At 43.8% G+C, this 16663-nt stretch overlaps 1 protein-coding gene across 1 annotated transcript in view; it reads right to left on the reverse strand.

The window, feature by feature from the left end:
* The window catches only part of BARD1 (BRCA1 associated RING domain 1), a 581961-nt gene that overhangs the window by 43778 nt on the left and 521520 nt on the right, over positions 1-16663 (reverse strand). Inside the window, exon 9 of the mRNA XM_078680597.1 lies at positions 2566-2658. Coding sequence (XP_078536723.1) covers positions 2566-2658 — 93 coding nt within the window. The remainder of the gene's footprint in view (positions 1-2565; positions 2659-16663) is intronic.

A 16663-nucleotide genomic window follows, 5' to 3' on the forward strand; every position in this document is an offset into this window, starting at 1 on the left:
AGAGAGAGGATCTCTTTTTCTAGCCCAGGGAGGGCCATTCGGAAGATCCTTGGGGAGAAGGATCTGCAGGGGAGCCAGATTTAACGTGGTTCATCAGGTATGTCAGGGTCGCTGAGTCTAATTTAGGGAAAAAAGAGAGTTGCTTGCCCGGAGTGACGCCTAGGACTGTTTTCTGAAGCAGTCCAAGATGTTAGAGAGCCAATGCAGACTCTTGTTAACCAGAGAGAAACTGCTTATGCGTTAGGGAGCTTTATGCACAAAACCAATAATTAGACGGAAGACTTCCGACTGAGAGGAATGAGATTCTGGTATTATGCATTCTTTAGGAATCAGGCTATAGCATTTCCAGGCTTGCCAGAGTCTCTTTCGTCAACAAGGATGCAAGCACAGACTTCTCTGACACTTCAGAAGGAGGACATAAGTTAGAAGGAACAAGGTATACTGGGCAGATCTCTGTAAATAAAAAAATAACTAGAATTCAACCGGGTATTAAAAAAAAAAAAAAAAAAGCAATCTTTCTGTGAAAACAGAACTGCTTAACAAAAGTATAAACGGAGCGCAAATTGCTCCTGTCTAGAAATGACATTCTCCAAGCATGTAAAATTGGTTATGGCCTTTGGCATGTTTTCGTCATGTGATAAATTCCTCTCTTTCTTCTGGTTTTGTACTAACTGGACTGAGATCATCGGTGGTGGAATGCCATCGATGAAAGGCGGAGGTGTTGGAGCTCCAAATATCCACTGTTGCTCAGCTGGCTTCATCAAAGATTCCCCATCCTCTTTTCCTTCAATGGTTCTGACACCGAAATCCAGAGCAAGGCTTTAAAGTGGATCAAATTCCTCCTTCGTTCTCGGACCCAAACCCTGTCTTTGAGGCACGATGAATCTTTCCTTAAACTTGTTGACTGGTGAGTCTGTCGGGGCTCAGCGCTCTCTGCCCTCTTGTCAACTACCTTCTACTGCCCCTCTCTCTACACTCAGTTTCAAGTATGCCAAAGAAAAAAAACGTATCCTCGGTGTAAAGTTAGTGTTCGATCACTACATGCTTCAGCTCTCTCCAGATAGATGATGGGATTTACATGCCCCTGGGTCTTTTAAAGCAGCAATTGGATGACGCTGGATTCAGTTCTTTTTAAAGAACCTTCAGAAGGTTTGGCATTCACTAGAAACGTGAAAAAGGTACCTAGATGATGCAAGTGTGTAGGAGGGTGCGGCTGCAGAGGCAGATTATTAATCAACATTAAGTTGTGCTGTCATTGGCCGCCTATTTTCAGATCCCCAAGGAGGGTTGCACACACGGTACTAATGCCTAAGGTCGGGCTGACTTTGGGCAGTGATGCCATTCGGGAAGAGCAGACTTTTGATACACACGAAGAATACAAATGGGAAATAACACACTTTATTTGTTGATGTGTATGGATTCCCTCCTGCTCAATACCTGTCCACCAGAGAAAGCCAGTCCCACGGATCATTTAAATCCGCATACAAATATATGAATCTGATCTACTAAAGGAAAAATGTTGAGGGCAAGGGAACTGACTGAAAACTATTTCAAGTAGTAAACTTTAAGACACAATACCGGTAAGGTCTAAACCACAGAGACACTATCAGAATCTGCGAGGATGAAAGCCTGACAAAGGAAAATCAACTGCAGGCACAAGCACCATCAGCAGCACTGGACACACAAAAACTGTCAGTTTCTTTCACCTCCTATGTTTTTGACCGAAGGTTGGTACGGGAAGCCTCCCACGGTACTGGAGAGGTAGCAATGCATTGGAGCGAACAGGTTATAAAGCTCAATGGAAAGGGTGGTTTTCAGCAGAGCCAATCAGACCCTTTTCCTGCATCTGTTCCAACCAGGTATTTCAAGGAACATTTAACGCCCAACAGACTTTTCGATTGGTAGTGGCACGGTAAGGCATGCAAAGGTCCTTTATGCTTCAGAGGGGTTAACAAGGCGTAAAAATAACACTGTCAGCCTATTGTCCTACCATCAACCCCCTAGACTTCTTAATCATGTAATGACCAGAAACAGACTTTTCCAGAGTGGCACCTGTCTAAGTCTGGAGTTGGATCTCCAGAGATAACAGGACAAGGCGTCGGAATAAAATGCCCAAGAAGCTTAGCGGGGAACAAAAAAATGAAATACTTTGAAAGAAAACTAAAACAACACTTATTTTAAATGAGATTCGGTTGTGTTTTTAACATCTTGCGGTATTCATTTTTAAATTCAAATTTTGACTGCGTATAATTTTACGCTGTCAAAGTATTTCTGTATTGGTCCTGTTTTTGAGTGTTTTTCAAAGGTCTGTCACCAGAAAGAAACCATCTCCTTGCCAACCAAGGACTCTTTATGAGTCTCTCTTTGGATCAGACACCACTAAGCTTGAGAACATGTTTTACTTTTTATTCTTCAAATCTTTATTATGAAGTTTACAGTGAGCTATGAAATGTTAATTTAACTAACACGGGTGAAAGAAAAAACGTAAGGAACGCCAAAGATCAGCTGGAAACAAACAATATCAACTAGTAAAACTAGCTGTAAACCACGTTTGTAACTACTTACACTGAAACCTCACGATCCAGCAGCCAGCTAGAATGCCCAGCATCCCTTTCATGGTGCTCACCACGCCCTCATCCGGTACAATGACATGTGTTACTGAAATAAAACAAAACAAGTAGTTAAAAGTTAAAAATTCTATTTATAACCAGCACAGACAAACTGTTCTACATCCACCAGTTACCAAACAAGCTCGTTCCTCCACTGTTCCCTTTGTCTCATACATTAGTAGGTTACATAGCTATCAGATACATGAAAGTATTTACATTTGGAGACATGGCCTATAAGTATTCCATTAGGTTCAAGGTTAAAAAATTGGAGTTTAAAAACATTTAATTTTTAAAACGACGATTCTTGATGTCACATAAACCGGTGCTAAACTGATAGTTACGCCAAATGAGCGTAGTTGCCCTATTAATTGCATAGCATCTGAACTAATGACAAAATTATGCCTTCATCTTGCTAAATGGAATAAACAGCAATCCAACAGCAAATGAAATAGATCAGCTTATACAGTCAAATGACAAGGACATGTCAATTGTCCAAATTAAGCACAAGCTCGGGACCAATCCAAGGCCGATTTCCAGATGTCTGGCCTCTGCCTGGCGCCGAACACAGCCCAAGAAATTACCAGTGAGCTTACTTCAAGTAGACCAGCCATTGCTATATTGGTTTTTCTATGTGGGATGCATGAAGTGTTAGAGAGTATGTCCAAACGTGGTTTCCCTGCTCACAGAACTCAGGAGGAGACCCAAAAAGACAAAAACCCGCCTGCGATTTCTTATGTTCCTTTTCAGAGCCTTGCAGTTCGGACTGGAGAAGTACCATATCTGACTGTCAAAACAGAGATGGACTGGAATGTGGCCTCGAAATTCAGCAGTGGCAGAGATGAATTCAAGGTTTTCACTGATCACTTCTTTGTTTTTCTAAGTGCACATGAAAAGCAAGCAAGAACACATGAAGCTTCTTCTAACTTTCTGCCCCATGTTCCATTTTTAGGTCGGGCCCTAAGCCAGCCCACAAGCGCTGCTCTGTGGTAGTAGAGTACGGGGGAGAAGCCATGCCCACTCCCCCGCCCACTTTTTTATTGGCTTATTTGTCCTTTCTAAATGCTGCCTTCTGATTGGTTTATAGGCTGTTAGTCCCGCCTTATGACGGCCATGTTGTCATTTGTATCCTTCCACGGCTACTGGCCCCTTTACTTCGTGTTGCATGAGCGCTATTTCTTCCTGTGCCCCCCCGCTGTCTGTGTCTTCTCTCCCGACGCCCCCACTCCCTGTTCGTGCCTTCCCGCCCACCAAAATGGAGATTTTTGCATTGATTTGCGTAGTATCGGATTGTTCTCTGGGGCATCTTGGTATGCATATTAACTGCGTCCATGTTCTGTTGTATGGCTGCCACGTTTGTGTGAATTCGACCGCTTTCTTATGCATGGTAAAAACACAGGTGCTCCCCAGCGTAATATAATTACAGAACCACTTCTTGACGGGGTATACGTGTTTTAACACGCTTGGTTTCCTTTCCAGTAAGTTGACGTTTGTATTCGCCGTGTACGCGAAGCTGTTGCTGCACCACCAACGCTAATTCTCGGTGTCCCTTATCAAGAAGTTTCACATCCTCCGTATGTACTAGCACGCTCACCTACTTCTGGATTGGTCTCATGCCGGATGCTTACTGCAACATCTTGTCGACCAGGTGAATTGGGATGTAGATTTTGCAGCCCTCTCCCAGGGCTCTTAGTTCCACTCCTGGTTAGAATGAAAGGGTTCAGTGAAGTAATGTAGACGAGTTTCGTCATTGTATCGCGCATCTGACTGTTCCTAAAGTATTACACTGCCCAAGCACGTCCAATAGTGATCTCAGATCACTGGGCCTCCATTCCCCCACCTTCACAAAGCATTATTAAAAAATGAAGAATGTCACTAAAATCGAATGAGCCATTGTGACAAGTTGGACTGGTCACATGTCGACGTGTTACTTTTCGGTCTGCACCTATCCCTTAATATCTTGTGCAGGATTACAATATAATGCATGAGGTCTTATACATCCCACAATATCCGAAACTGGTAATTCTTGAGCGTTCAGTGCCTGTGGTCTGGGCTTTTGGGGAGAAGGGGTGTGTGTCTTCAGGATACAAGGCGAGATCTCTTCAGGCACCGAATAGGCACGAGGAAGTTTTTTGGAAGGGTTGGCATTTCTTTACAATATGGATGCAGAGTGCTGCCAGCACCCGTACACGCACTAACTTTTCTTCTTCCAAATGACTGGACTCCCTCCGCACTGTCAAACGCCCCCTATCTCTGAAACTGGTGGGCTAGCAATTGATCAAATGCAAAATTATTTCAGTTGAAAATTGCCATGCGCAGCATAAGATTAGATTTTGACTATTTGGGTGTTAATCCAGTGGCGCTATGCATGCTGTCAGATTGAAGCAGGGCCCAATACTGATTAATATGGCGGTTTCTCTGCAGTTTTGGGAAGTAATCCGTGATGAGCATGGCAATGACCCCACGGGTACCTACCATGGAGACAGTGATCTTCAGCTGGAAAGGATAAACGTGTACTACAATGAAGCATCAGGTATGTTTCAGCTGCGGTGTCTGATCACTCGTGATGTGGCGCTATGGTGCTTGACGTTGGCTGAACACCTGTGATTTGTTTACAATCCTTGCTGTCTGATTTCCACAGGTGGTAAATATGTACCCAGGGCTATCCTCCTCGATCTGGAGCCAGGCACTATGGACTCTGTGCAGTCGGACCATTTGGACAGATCTTCAGACTAGACTTTGGTAAGTATTTGGATGTTTTTTGCAATTGAGTGAATAGTTCAAGTGTAGAGTTCGCAACATTCCCACAAGTTCACGCCCCCGCAATCTTGTACTCCGAAACTGAGCTAATTGATGATAACTACAGAGTACTTCACTTTATGCGGAGTGGCCCGGCAGCAGTGGGGCTTGGAGATGACGCTTCTGGTTTTCTAGTGGCATTGGCTGCCCCATGAAGCATGGTCACAGCTTCCAGTAAAACGGGTTCTTTAAGGGTGGTATTTGCATGCCCTGTTAAGACAACTGCTCATCGATGAATCGTTTATTAAAATTGTACTTGGTGTAAGTGCATTCAACATCAGAAAGTGATGGTGCATCTAAGGAATGGGACTTAATACTGCTTGAGCGATCCTACCTGGTATTTGTGGGTACATGTGCTTTGGCATGGTGTCTCAAACCTTTTCTGGTATATGCTACTTGGCTTCCGAGAATAATCCCGAGCAGCTGATAGTGTTGTGTAAGTGACTCCACAAAATAGAACAACCATAGTGACCTCCTTATTTAAGGTTACTGGCAGTGATAAACTTCATGCATCAGGAAGGGTTACGAGTAGTAATGCAAGAAGCTGGCAATCTGGAATTCTCTATGTAAAACGTCAGAGCTCTAATGCCCTTGGCACAAATATACTAATTTGTGCAGTTTGCCCACGCCACATGACTTAACCCTCGTTCGTTGAAGTGTTTTGCCCATTCAGCCATTTTTAGGTTGAGCATTCGAGACCTCTTGTGTATACTTTAGAATACACTTATATGTGTATGTACTTTGTGAGCTCTGGACATCAGCCCTAGGACTTGCCTGCATCCGTTTGGGACTTTTCTTTCTGTTCAACTGCCTCTATTTAACAGTCTTGATAGAAAACCACCATTAGAGGTCAGTAAAATACTAGAATTGCTTTCTGCTGAGGAACTTTCTTTTTATTTTTCTGGCAACTGCCTTTATTTTTCTTTCTTAATAGAAAATGACCAGCAGAGGTCAGTAAAATACCAGAATCATTTTAGCATTCTCTAGATTTCAGTCCATAGAAATTGTCTTCCACAAGCACCCGTAGACAATAATATGTTTTCAAATCTTGTATTTTCACTGATATGATCACCGAAGACCTTGATTTTATATTAAAAACAGAGCTTTGGACTAAACCATATCCAGCTGAAAGGCAATATTTCTCTCCATGTGTTCCCATACCTGGTGTGTCACGCAGTTTTGTGCTTACTTTTCCTCCATGTTAAAGAACAGCAGATGTTTCAGCACCCAGGCCAATGTGCTGCATAGCTAAATACAAATAAGTTCTCAAAGGCGAGACAGATTGCATTGCAAATGCTTGTTTTGTAAAGGAGGTGCTAAAGCGCAATTTGGTCAAACAATAACAATGTTGTTTGTGTCTGAGGGAGGCACCACAGTGCCAAGATCCAGACTGTGGTGTTGGTTGGAAATGGCAGAGTGTCTGGCTTCCCGGGTAGATTCAGGTGAACACAACTACATGGAGTATGGAGATGACTGGCAACTGATGTGACCCGACTGACTGGGCCCGCCTCTCGACAGTGAGGGCACAAGCTGACCCACAGCACATACACAGAACCTGCTCCACCTGTGCTTGAGGAAGTACAGCAAAGGACTTTGGCTCCGTCAATACTGAAGGAACACTCAGGAGTGATTTACAAGGGAGCAGATCAGCGTGTTAGGCCAGTGTGCTCTCAATCATCACCGTACATCATGGCCCTCAAGAGGCTTTTAAGGACTGCAACTCGGCTGACGCACGCCTGCCAATTAACTGACAATGGGCTTTGCTAATAACAGCAGGAGACATATGCCTTCCCAACGAGCTGGGAATGCTCTGAGGCACAGTAAATGCTGCTGCTGCTCTCGACTTGCTGTGATGGGCCTTTCACGAGCTACAACTGTGGACATGACCTTCCTCTGAGCATTAATGCGCGAGTGTTCACTGCGGTTGTGGCCTAGTGGATCGCCTTATGCTACAGAGACCGATCGAGTAGCACCTTCACTTGAACCTTGGCGGATTAGTACAAGAGGCAGCATTGAGTAACTGTACTGATTACATCGCAGAGGCCTTAGAAGTGCTGGACTGCAAGACTCTACAGAAATAGGGACACCTATATTTAGTCCCGCTTTAGCCAATAGCTAAATCCTAAATGCAAGGAAAAGGGACATAGGGCAAAATTGATATTTGACCTCAAAAGAACTGCCTGTTCAAATGAGCAGAAGCACAATTTCAACAGTACCCAGAATTCAGAGTTTCAGACTGACGCAAATGTTAAACGACTGCTTCTTGACAAGGAGAAAAGCCTGTCGACCACTGACCGTAAAATTGACGCACACTTCAAATGGAAATGTTGTAGGAAAGGCTAGATAAACAGAGCAGCCATATCGACATGACTGAGGGTTGATTTTCTGAGATGGAAGATAATAATTCGGTAAGAAATGAGAAACTCAAAATCGAGAAAGTACTTGAACTAATCTGAACAAAGAATGAAAATCTAGAAGCGAGATCTAGGGTTTACAATGCCGCATAGTGGCATTCCGGAGTCAATGGCAACTAGACGAAATAAGAGGTTTGTGGAAACCACACTGACCTAACCAGAGCACGAAACACAGTTTTGAGCTACTTTTGTGGTGAAGATAGAACACTGTACACTGGAGCCCACGCCTATACTGGGCATCCCAGCACAGCCAATCCTCTCTTGGATACTACACTACAAAGATACTGAGACATCACCCTGAGACTTGTGTGAGAAACAATGGATCTGGGAGATCAGAGGTCCACAGTGTACCTCGATCCCAATTTTCCAAAGGGAGTACACGACAGCAGGAGGGACTTCATCAAAAAGAAACAAACAAATGCACGTCCAATATGACATGTTACACCCTACATTGTTAAAATGTACACTCCATAGTGTGGTGCAGCGGCCAGGGCAGCTGACTTCGGAGCACAGGGATCACGGTTCGATCCCTGGCTCTGGCGGCAGCTCAGCCCAGCACCATGTGACTCTGGGCAATAGCTCACTTAATTTCCACTACGGCCCCCAGCGCCCTGAGACCCGTAAGGGTGACTAGTTTGCGCTTTACAAATACGGATTTACATTTACATGGTAAAAACACGTCTTCAGCAACCACTTGCAGGTGGCAGCATTCCTGATTAAGCAAAGAGAAGAAGGGGGCATTAACAGTGACGGAGCATGTACCCTCATTGGCATCGAGCAGCAGTGAGGGTTACTTTCTTGACATTTCCATACCTGTGAGACTTTCAATGTCGATCAATACACTGTTGTTCTCATATGAATGTTAAATTTACAACACTACATGTACTGGGTATACTGAACCCTGGATAGTTGTACAACAGACAAAATTATTAGTGGAACAGTGGCTTTCGACCTTGAAGATGTGATGGCACTCATGCTGGACATGCTCCACGAGCCACCCCAACATTGGAGTGAAAAGAAATTGCCAGTTCTGGTCCTCTCAAAGGATTACACCCATATTTACCAACACTTTCAGATCCATCCGCTTAGCAAGCTTCAGTTATGAGGTTTAATATGCAAGTGGGAGGATGTGCTGGAAAGTTGGGATTCAGTGTAGTGGGAAAAAGGTGAAGGTTGGGATTTGTCAGGCACTGTATGCAATGGAAAGCTGGTAATAGATGTGTCAGCTAGTGCAAAGGAGAATACCACTCTAGCACAGCTACACGTGTAACCTGGTTATAGATCCAGGAGTGGATGTAAATGGTGTCTGGGTTAGGTCAGAGATAGTGGTAAGGGGGACACATCATCAACTAATAACAAACTCACAGATACTGGGCACACCAGGCACGAGGATCACAGTGCATTTAAATTGTACTCATTGGTACAGGACTCCTCACCTACAACAGACATGGAAGGGATCGAAGAAAATATATGGCTGCGAAAAGAAACTAACACCTTCCCAGAACATTGCCAAACCTATCCCCAGTGGTGCTGAAACTCTTGTTGTCTCAACAGTGGTACAATGGTCATTGTTAGAGACTGCTTGAAGGAAAAATCAGGGCAGTCAAATAAAAATCAAGCTTTATTAGGCTGATCAAAAACTGCCATAAAAGCGTAATAAATAATACATATAGAACATACAATAAAAAGCTGCATTTGCAATACAACATAACAGATTGCATGTAGGTAATCCATTACAGTATATACAGAAATCCATTAAAACAAAAAAACAAAAAAAGTTAAATGGCAAACATATCATAGAATTATACGTTTATGATATCATACTGATTTTAGAGAATGCCCTACACCACCACAGGAAAATATATTTGAAAGAGACTGCAAAAAACAAAAAACAAAAAAAAAAACAAAGCTGGTCTGCATTGAAGAAAACATTGCATTTTCAGAACAGGCCTTAAGTAACGCTTAGTGAACTGCTTATAGTGCCCACAAAAAACATACAAAGTGCAACAAGGTCTGGCTGGAAGATTCATCCCAGGTGCAAGTTAAATAGTGGAAGAATAATATTTGCCGAAGGGGAAGGATAAAGGCGACCTAATGCTGTTTAGTCGAAATCTCGTCTAAAGGGTTCTCTTCTAAACAGTATTCACCCGGTGAAGGTAAGACCCATAAGACCGGGGAGAATGAATAATAAAGTCACAAACCGAGGGTTTCAACAATTCAACATACTTTCTATGTCTCTTCCTCCTCTCCCAGTAATTAATGTGCCTTCACCCAGGTTTTGCCACGGTTAGTAATTTTCCCCGGTACAAGAAACAAATCTGATTGTCCTAGCTCAGCAGTCAACAAATTCAGTCAAGGTATTCTATAGCTGTAGGTACGGCTCAGATAATCCTCAATGAAATTCATATTGAGGCTAACTTTTTCGTTAGTCCAGGCCAATAACCAGAGTTTTAGTGGTGCCAGCCTAACATCATCCATAACCTATTTAATCCCCAACTCTTCGTGGATAATGACATGAGGGCTACAGAAGTGTAGCCCTAAGAGTTTCCTGCAAAACCTATTTTCTTTAACTTGGAGACATCCACTTGAGCAATAACTCCAAACTGGTGCCCCATAGGTTAGAACAGTGAAGCACTTGCGTTTATATAATTCTAGCAGCGCTGGAACAGACTTCGATCCTATTCTGTTGACAAATTGAAAAACAGCTCCGGGTGCTTGCGCTAATGTGCTAGGCCTGTTACTCAAACAGGATCTCCAATTGCATTGGGAGTCAAAAGTAATACCCAAATACACCCCTACCCAAAATAGGTTTCATCTTGAATGGCAGATATCAAGATGCCAAGTAGTGTCTTTTGGTAAAGTTTGTCACCAAATTAAGGTCATCCATAAATGACACAAAGGGCCTGATTCAGATCTTGGCGGACGGGTAACTCTGTCACAACGGATATAATGGTATTTATATTTATATTTTGTGGTGGAGTAACCCGTCCGCAAAGATCTAAATCAGACCCAAAGTTATCAATCTGATCCTGGAAAACAAAACTGCATCATTGGCATACAAAAGAGCAGCCACAGGGCCATTCTTAACTTTTGGGAGGTCACGCCATGGGCCGTTAAATAGTTATGCAGCTTATCAACATATATTAAAATAAGGGAAAGCACACAACCCTAACTCACACCTCGATCCAAACCAAAAGTGTTAGTGCACTCACCCCAAGACGAAACAAACAGAAGCAATAAGTAAGGTCATGGAATAGCTGTCGGACAAAATCAAACAGTTCAGAATCCATCTTTATATCCCCTAAAATAGCCCACAGGTTTGATCGGCTAACACAATCAAAGTCTGCGCTAAGATCCATAAAAGCCAATTATAATACCCCCTCCTTAGCCACAGTATATTTTTGAATTAACAGCGTAAGATTCCACCTAGCTCAATAGTGCCTAAGCCTTCTCTAAATCCATACTGAACAGGGATAATCATGCCTTAAGTCTCAATCCTGTCTCAAAACTATGTGTCCCACAATTTTTACAGAAGAATCCAACAAGGAAATCGCATGATAGCACCCAGGATTTTGCCTGCAGCCCTTCTTAACAACAGGCACAATAATTGCACAATGTCAAGAGCTAAATAATTTGCAGCAGACTGCTGAATGAAGGGCATTAGTGATCATAGGGGTCCAGAACTCCGGCTTCGCCTTATAAAGGGTGCATCAGGACCCCATCCGGACTTATGACCTTATTACCAGGACATCTTCCAAGCAAAATGTTGTACAGTGCTTGGCTTCTTTCTCTGGCCAGCACTCTAGATCCTTACCTAAGTTCTGAGTTCTGGAACGCTCCTTCGCCCTGTTGGCAGTTGGAGCTCTGGTTGGACTGGGGGCTGACCTACCTACATCTGTGCTGCAATAAAACTCCTGCTTTACTTACCTGTTTGTGGAGTCCTCTTCATTTACAACACTTGGCGACTTGGACTTGTGGAGTGTCCAACCACTTCATCTCCACGTATTGCTGCAGCCTCAAGAAACTCCCACAGTGCGGTAGACTCAGAAACCCCTCAAGAACCCCGTGTGGATAGCGAGGAACGAGGACGCAGAAGACTGCTTGCCAAAGGTATTCTTGTTTGATTAAATTGTCATCGGAGGACTTATGGTTCACTAAGTGACGTCATCTCAACCGAGTTAACACCGCGGTGAGTCGCTTAGCAACGCGCGCCTGCAACGTTAATCCAAGCACGCGCCACCAGAAAATTAACTGCAGCAACGTTAGCGTCATTAGAGCGCAGATCCTGACAGCGTCTGCGTCAGCGTAACACAGACGGCGGAAGTGGTCGCTCAATAACCGGATGCTGCGTCATTGAAACGCAAAATAAAGTGTCACTGGAACGCACCGCTACAGCGAACCTACGTTTTCTTAGAAATACCTCGTTCAAGAAGCGCATTTCATTAGCGCATGTACTCTCGCTATAGTAAATATTACAAACGTCTTACGCAAGACATTTTCGGCCATTCTACGATTAATTGAATATTGTGGATCTCCATGGAAACGCTCGTGTATGAGCGCTAAGCATCTGCTCTTTGCTGAAATTGGTTCTTCACCTCAGTTCACCTTTATAATAAACCGTAAGCCTATAATTTTATTCTATTCTGTTTAAATAGGAGTGTTTACTTGTTTTACTCTTTTGTGAGCCATGAACATGACTCAAGCCATCAATGTTGCACTTCCTCCTCAATTCCTGTCAGAGCCTGGCATGCCTCAAATAGCTTGGGAAGACTGGATAGTAATGTTTTATAATTACATCGAGGCTCTGGACGGTGAGGATTATTCACCCAAACGAAAAAAAGCATTACTAATGACCACATTGGGTAAAGAAGGGCAACGTTTATTTAGGTATCTTCCTCAAGTATTACCTGTAGGGTCACAAGCTGACTTTGATGAATTTAAAGAAGCGATAACAAGATTGGAGACCCGTTTTGGCAAAGAAGAAAATCTTATACTCCAAAGATATAAATTTTATAAGAATAAACAATTACCTGAGGAGAGCATTGATGAATTCGTGGCGAGATTGCGAGAGTTATCTATCAAATGTAACTTTGGCCAGATGGCTGACGAGCTAATCAGAGACCAGCTAGTTGTTCAAGCCAATAATAGAAAAGTACAAGAACGTCTATGGGCAGCAAAGAATCCAAGTTTAAAAGATGCTATAGAACTTGCTAAGATTGTGGAAGAAAGCGAAAAGTGTATGAGGGAACTACAGAAAGGTAGTTTGGAGACTAAAGTGGCAGAAATTTCTCATAAGAGTATCCATAGCGAAAATAGTGACGATGAAGCTGCTGCCATCGCAATTGTCAGGAAGAAAGGTTATGTCCTTCAGAAAAAGAACATACAACAAACTCCCTTTACCAAGAATAATCAAAAAATTTGTTCTAGGTGTGGTAGCTTTTCCCATCCTTCTGATGGAAAATTTTGTTATGCAAACAACAAGGAATGTCTAAAGTGTGGTAAGACGGGACATTTCGCTAAAATGTGTAGGAACAAGAATAATGCGAGGGTAACAGTTGTGAACGAAAGTGATGATTTGAGACGTGATGTCAACAAAATCCTGGTACTGACTGACACTGTGTGCGCATGTGATAATCAGAGAGGTAATCCTTTCAAGGATGACTTTATAATCGATGGAAAGGTCATTACACTCATGGTAGATACAGGTTCAAAATGGACTATAATTCCTAATTCTCTGATGAAAAGTGTGTGGGGTGAAAGAGTGTTGAAAATGTGTGACATTTTCCCATCTGGGTACCAGGGGGAGAAAATTGATATACTGGGTTACTTTGAAGCTGAAATTGGTTTCAAAGGAAGATTGGCGTGTGGTAAGATTTACATATCTTGTGGAAAAGTAAAATTTTGCCATGTTCTGTGTCCCTACGCCTCATCCATCATATGTCATGTGTGCATGACCAATATGCATATGTTATTCCCCATGTCCGATTAATGACGCAATTCCAGTTGTGTCCACCTTTAGTATGCTAGTTTCCAGTCTTCGTGAATACTACGAATATCAGGCCTATGTAAAGTAATGTTGCCACGTTTCCCAGTGTGCACGTTATTCCATTATAAAGTCCCCGTTTCCAGGCCTCAAAAGGGCCCGGACCACAGATTCAACTCCTGTCTCCTGAAGCCTCGTTAAGGAGCGGTACAGCCCCCACCTGTATCCTCGACCCTTCACTTACTTCCTGCCTCGCAGTGCCCGGTGCAGCTTGGCTCTGCCTCTGAGTCTGCCAAGAGTATGTTATGATTCCAGCTATCAGTTCAGTCCTTCTTCTCTGCATTCCTAAGCTACTGAACTGCATCAATAGTTTCCGTCATTGTCTAGCCTTCTCGTCCCCATGTTAGAGAAATACTGTATTTAATGGTCATTTAGTATTCTTCATCACGCACTACATGTAGAATAATGCATGGTCCAGCTTTAGAATCAAGTTAGCCTTTCCCTTCATGACTCCTAGTTTATATCAACATGTTCCCTAAACATCAGATACCAGATAGGGTTTAGGTACATGTCGCTCCGACCCTCCAGACTCTAGTCTCTGCTCCTAGCACAGAGTTCATAGCCCCCAGCTTCTCCTAGTAACACGCCATTGCCAATTTTCGCGCACCATTAGGTTAGAGGTCCCGGCTCCTTAGGTAGCCCCCTCCAATGTTTCCGCCCCATTCATGACATATTCTGTTACGTTTGCATCACATGTCTATGTATACTCCCAGTTATACCTACTTTTACTGTTATCTCTCGCGACTGCTACGCGTCCCGCCTTCTGCTCCACCCACTGTTACGCCTACTGCAATGTAATGCTATGTGTTTGCGCTATGTATATAAGTCAATGTATTGTTATTAAATGTTAGCGCGCTCATCCCAGATCAAGCCCCGGCAGCTGCTGGGCCCCAGTTGTCCTGCTGGGTCATCCTATGCAGGTTGTCCTGATCCTGTCCTTATGCTGTAATAAACCTGCAGAAACTCCTACTACCTCGAATCTTGACTCTTATTTTATTGAGCTATCTGTTATTCATTCATTCATTCAAAAATAGATCCGGTATTTTTTATTTATATACCACATAATGGCGCCCGAACAGGGACTTGCCCTTTCCCCACGCGTCGGTGAAGCCACGCCGACCCCCTGACCCTCTGCAGCCGTGACGGAACCATACCGGCCACGTGCAGATATTTCTGCTTCAAGTATCCCTCAGGCCCACGGAGGAGGCGGTCCAGCATCCAAACGAGACGGTGGAGGAACGCGGCGAGTCCCGACCAGAGCCCAAGCCAAGAGTCCAAGGTCCGAGGTATCCGGAGGCCCACCCGTAACTGAAGTCCGAAGTCCGTCGTCGTAGCAGTCCAGTCCCGTCCGAGGCCTTCCGTTCCGTGCTGCCCGGTGAGTACCATTGCTGGGGTAGTATCTAGACAGGACCAATCTAAATTGACTCCTGGTCCGTGGGTTGGTGGTGCCCAGACTCACAAACGAAGTGTCCACTTCGGTGGATGCGGGTTCTGACGTGTCTCTTTATGAGACCGGTAAATGTCGTACTGTTACAGCAGTGCATCCAGTAATTCTAGTCTGTTCCGTTCTCGAGAAATTCTGTTCTGTTTCTGTTTTCAGTATTCCAGGTAATATTCTGTCCGAACTGATATTTACAATGTTCTTCATGTATTTTAATGTTGTGGTATGAGTGCGACGTGATTTCGTGTTTCCATTGTGTATTGTATTGTGTCCAGATTACAGTTCAGTCATGCCGCTCTTTTCCAAGTTACGTCAGTTAAAAACTAGAAAGGGTTTATTAGAAGAAGCAGTTCCTGTCCCGCCTAGGGACAGTCCAGGTCACTTTATGTATCAGAAACATGGCATAAGCGCCATAATGTATCTAGATTTATGGGTAGAGTATACCAAACAGTTAGAAGAAAAGTATAGATGGCCCGTATCGGGTACATGGGATGCCGAATGTATCATGCGAGTAGAAGAAGCATTATGGAAAAAGAAAGCCAGACAGTCACAGAAAGATGCCATCGAGTTATGGCGCAAGGAAGCTCATAGAAGAACGGAAAAGGAAGTCAGAAAGTCAGAGTTAAGTAGAGAATCCCAAGAACGAGCCCAAGAAAGAGAATTAATCGAGATAGGTGAACGAGTCAAAACCGAACAGTCAGACAGACAGAGGCATGCCCTTATTAAGGGTATGTATCCTCTCCTTGCCGAAGGTTTGCCAAAAGCGACCCCAGAGGCATCCAGTAATTTCCCGCCACCATTAGTTCCGACCAAGCTACGTCATAAACCGACCGCAGCTGATATTTTTATTTCGTCCTACTTGGACGACACAGTCCCAGAATATGCAAATCCTGTTCGCGCTCCGCCAGTCCCTGTAAATCAGGCACTTCCTGCTCCTCCAGACACCGGGGTGCCCTTAACAGCTCCCCCGGTCCAGTCCGCCATACAAGTCCAGCCCACGTTACAACTACCGACCCTGTCAGCACGAAGAATGTCAATCGACGATTCTAGTCTAGGGGCCGTAGGAGGAGGTCTTCCTCAAACCCCGCCGCCACACAAGCGTTTAACATTACTCGAATTACATGCTCAAGCGTTACAGCGCACGCCCAAACATCAGTCTGTTACAGAAATCAGACAAACCCTTAACGAATGTGTCTATGATCCAGTTCCAGGCGAATATAATATGGTTTTATATTCCTTACGTGTAAGGAGAGTGACCGAGTATCTAGTCACCTTGCCGAATATGAAAGAAGATCTAGACAGAATATATCGGTTCATCCGTACAGGGGATGATCCAGAAAGTATTGGCGAGATTATGTCT

The sequence above is a fragment of the Lissotriton helveticus genome, chromosome 3_1 (assembly GCF_964261635.1).
Source record: "Lissotriton helveticus chromosome 3_1, aLisHel1.1, whole genome shotgun sequence".
Taxonomy (NCBI): domain Eukaryota; kingdom Metazoa; phylum Chordata; class Amphibia; order Caudata; family Salamandridae; genus Lissotriton; species Lissotriton helveticus.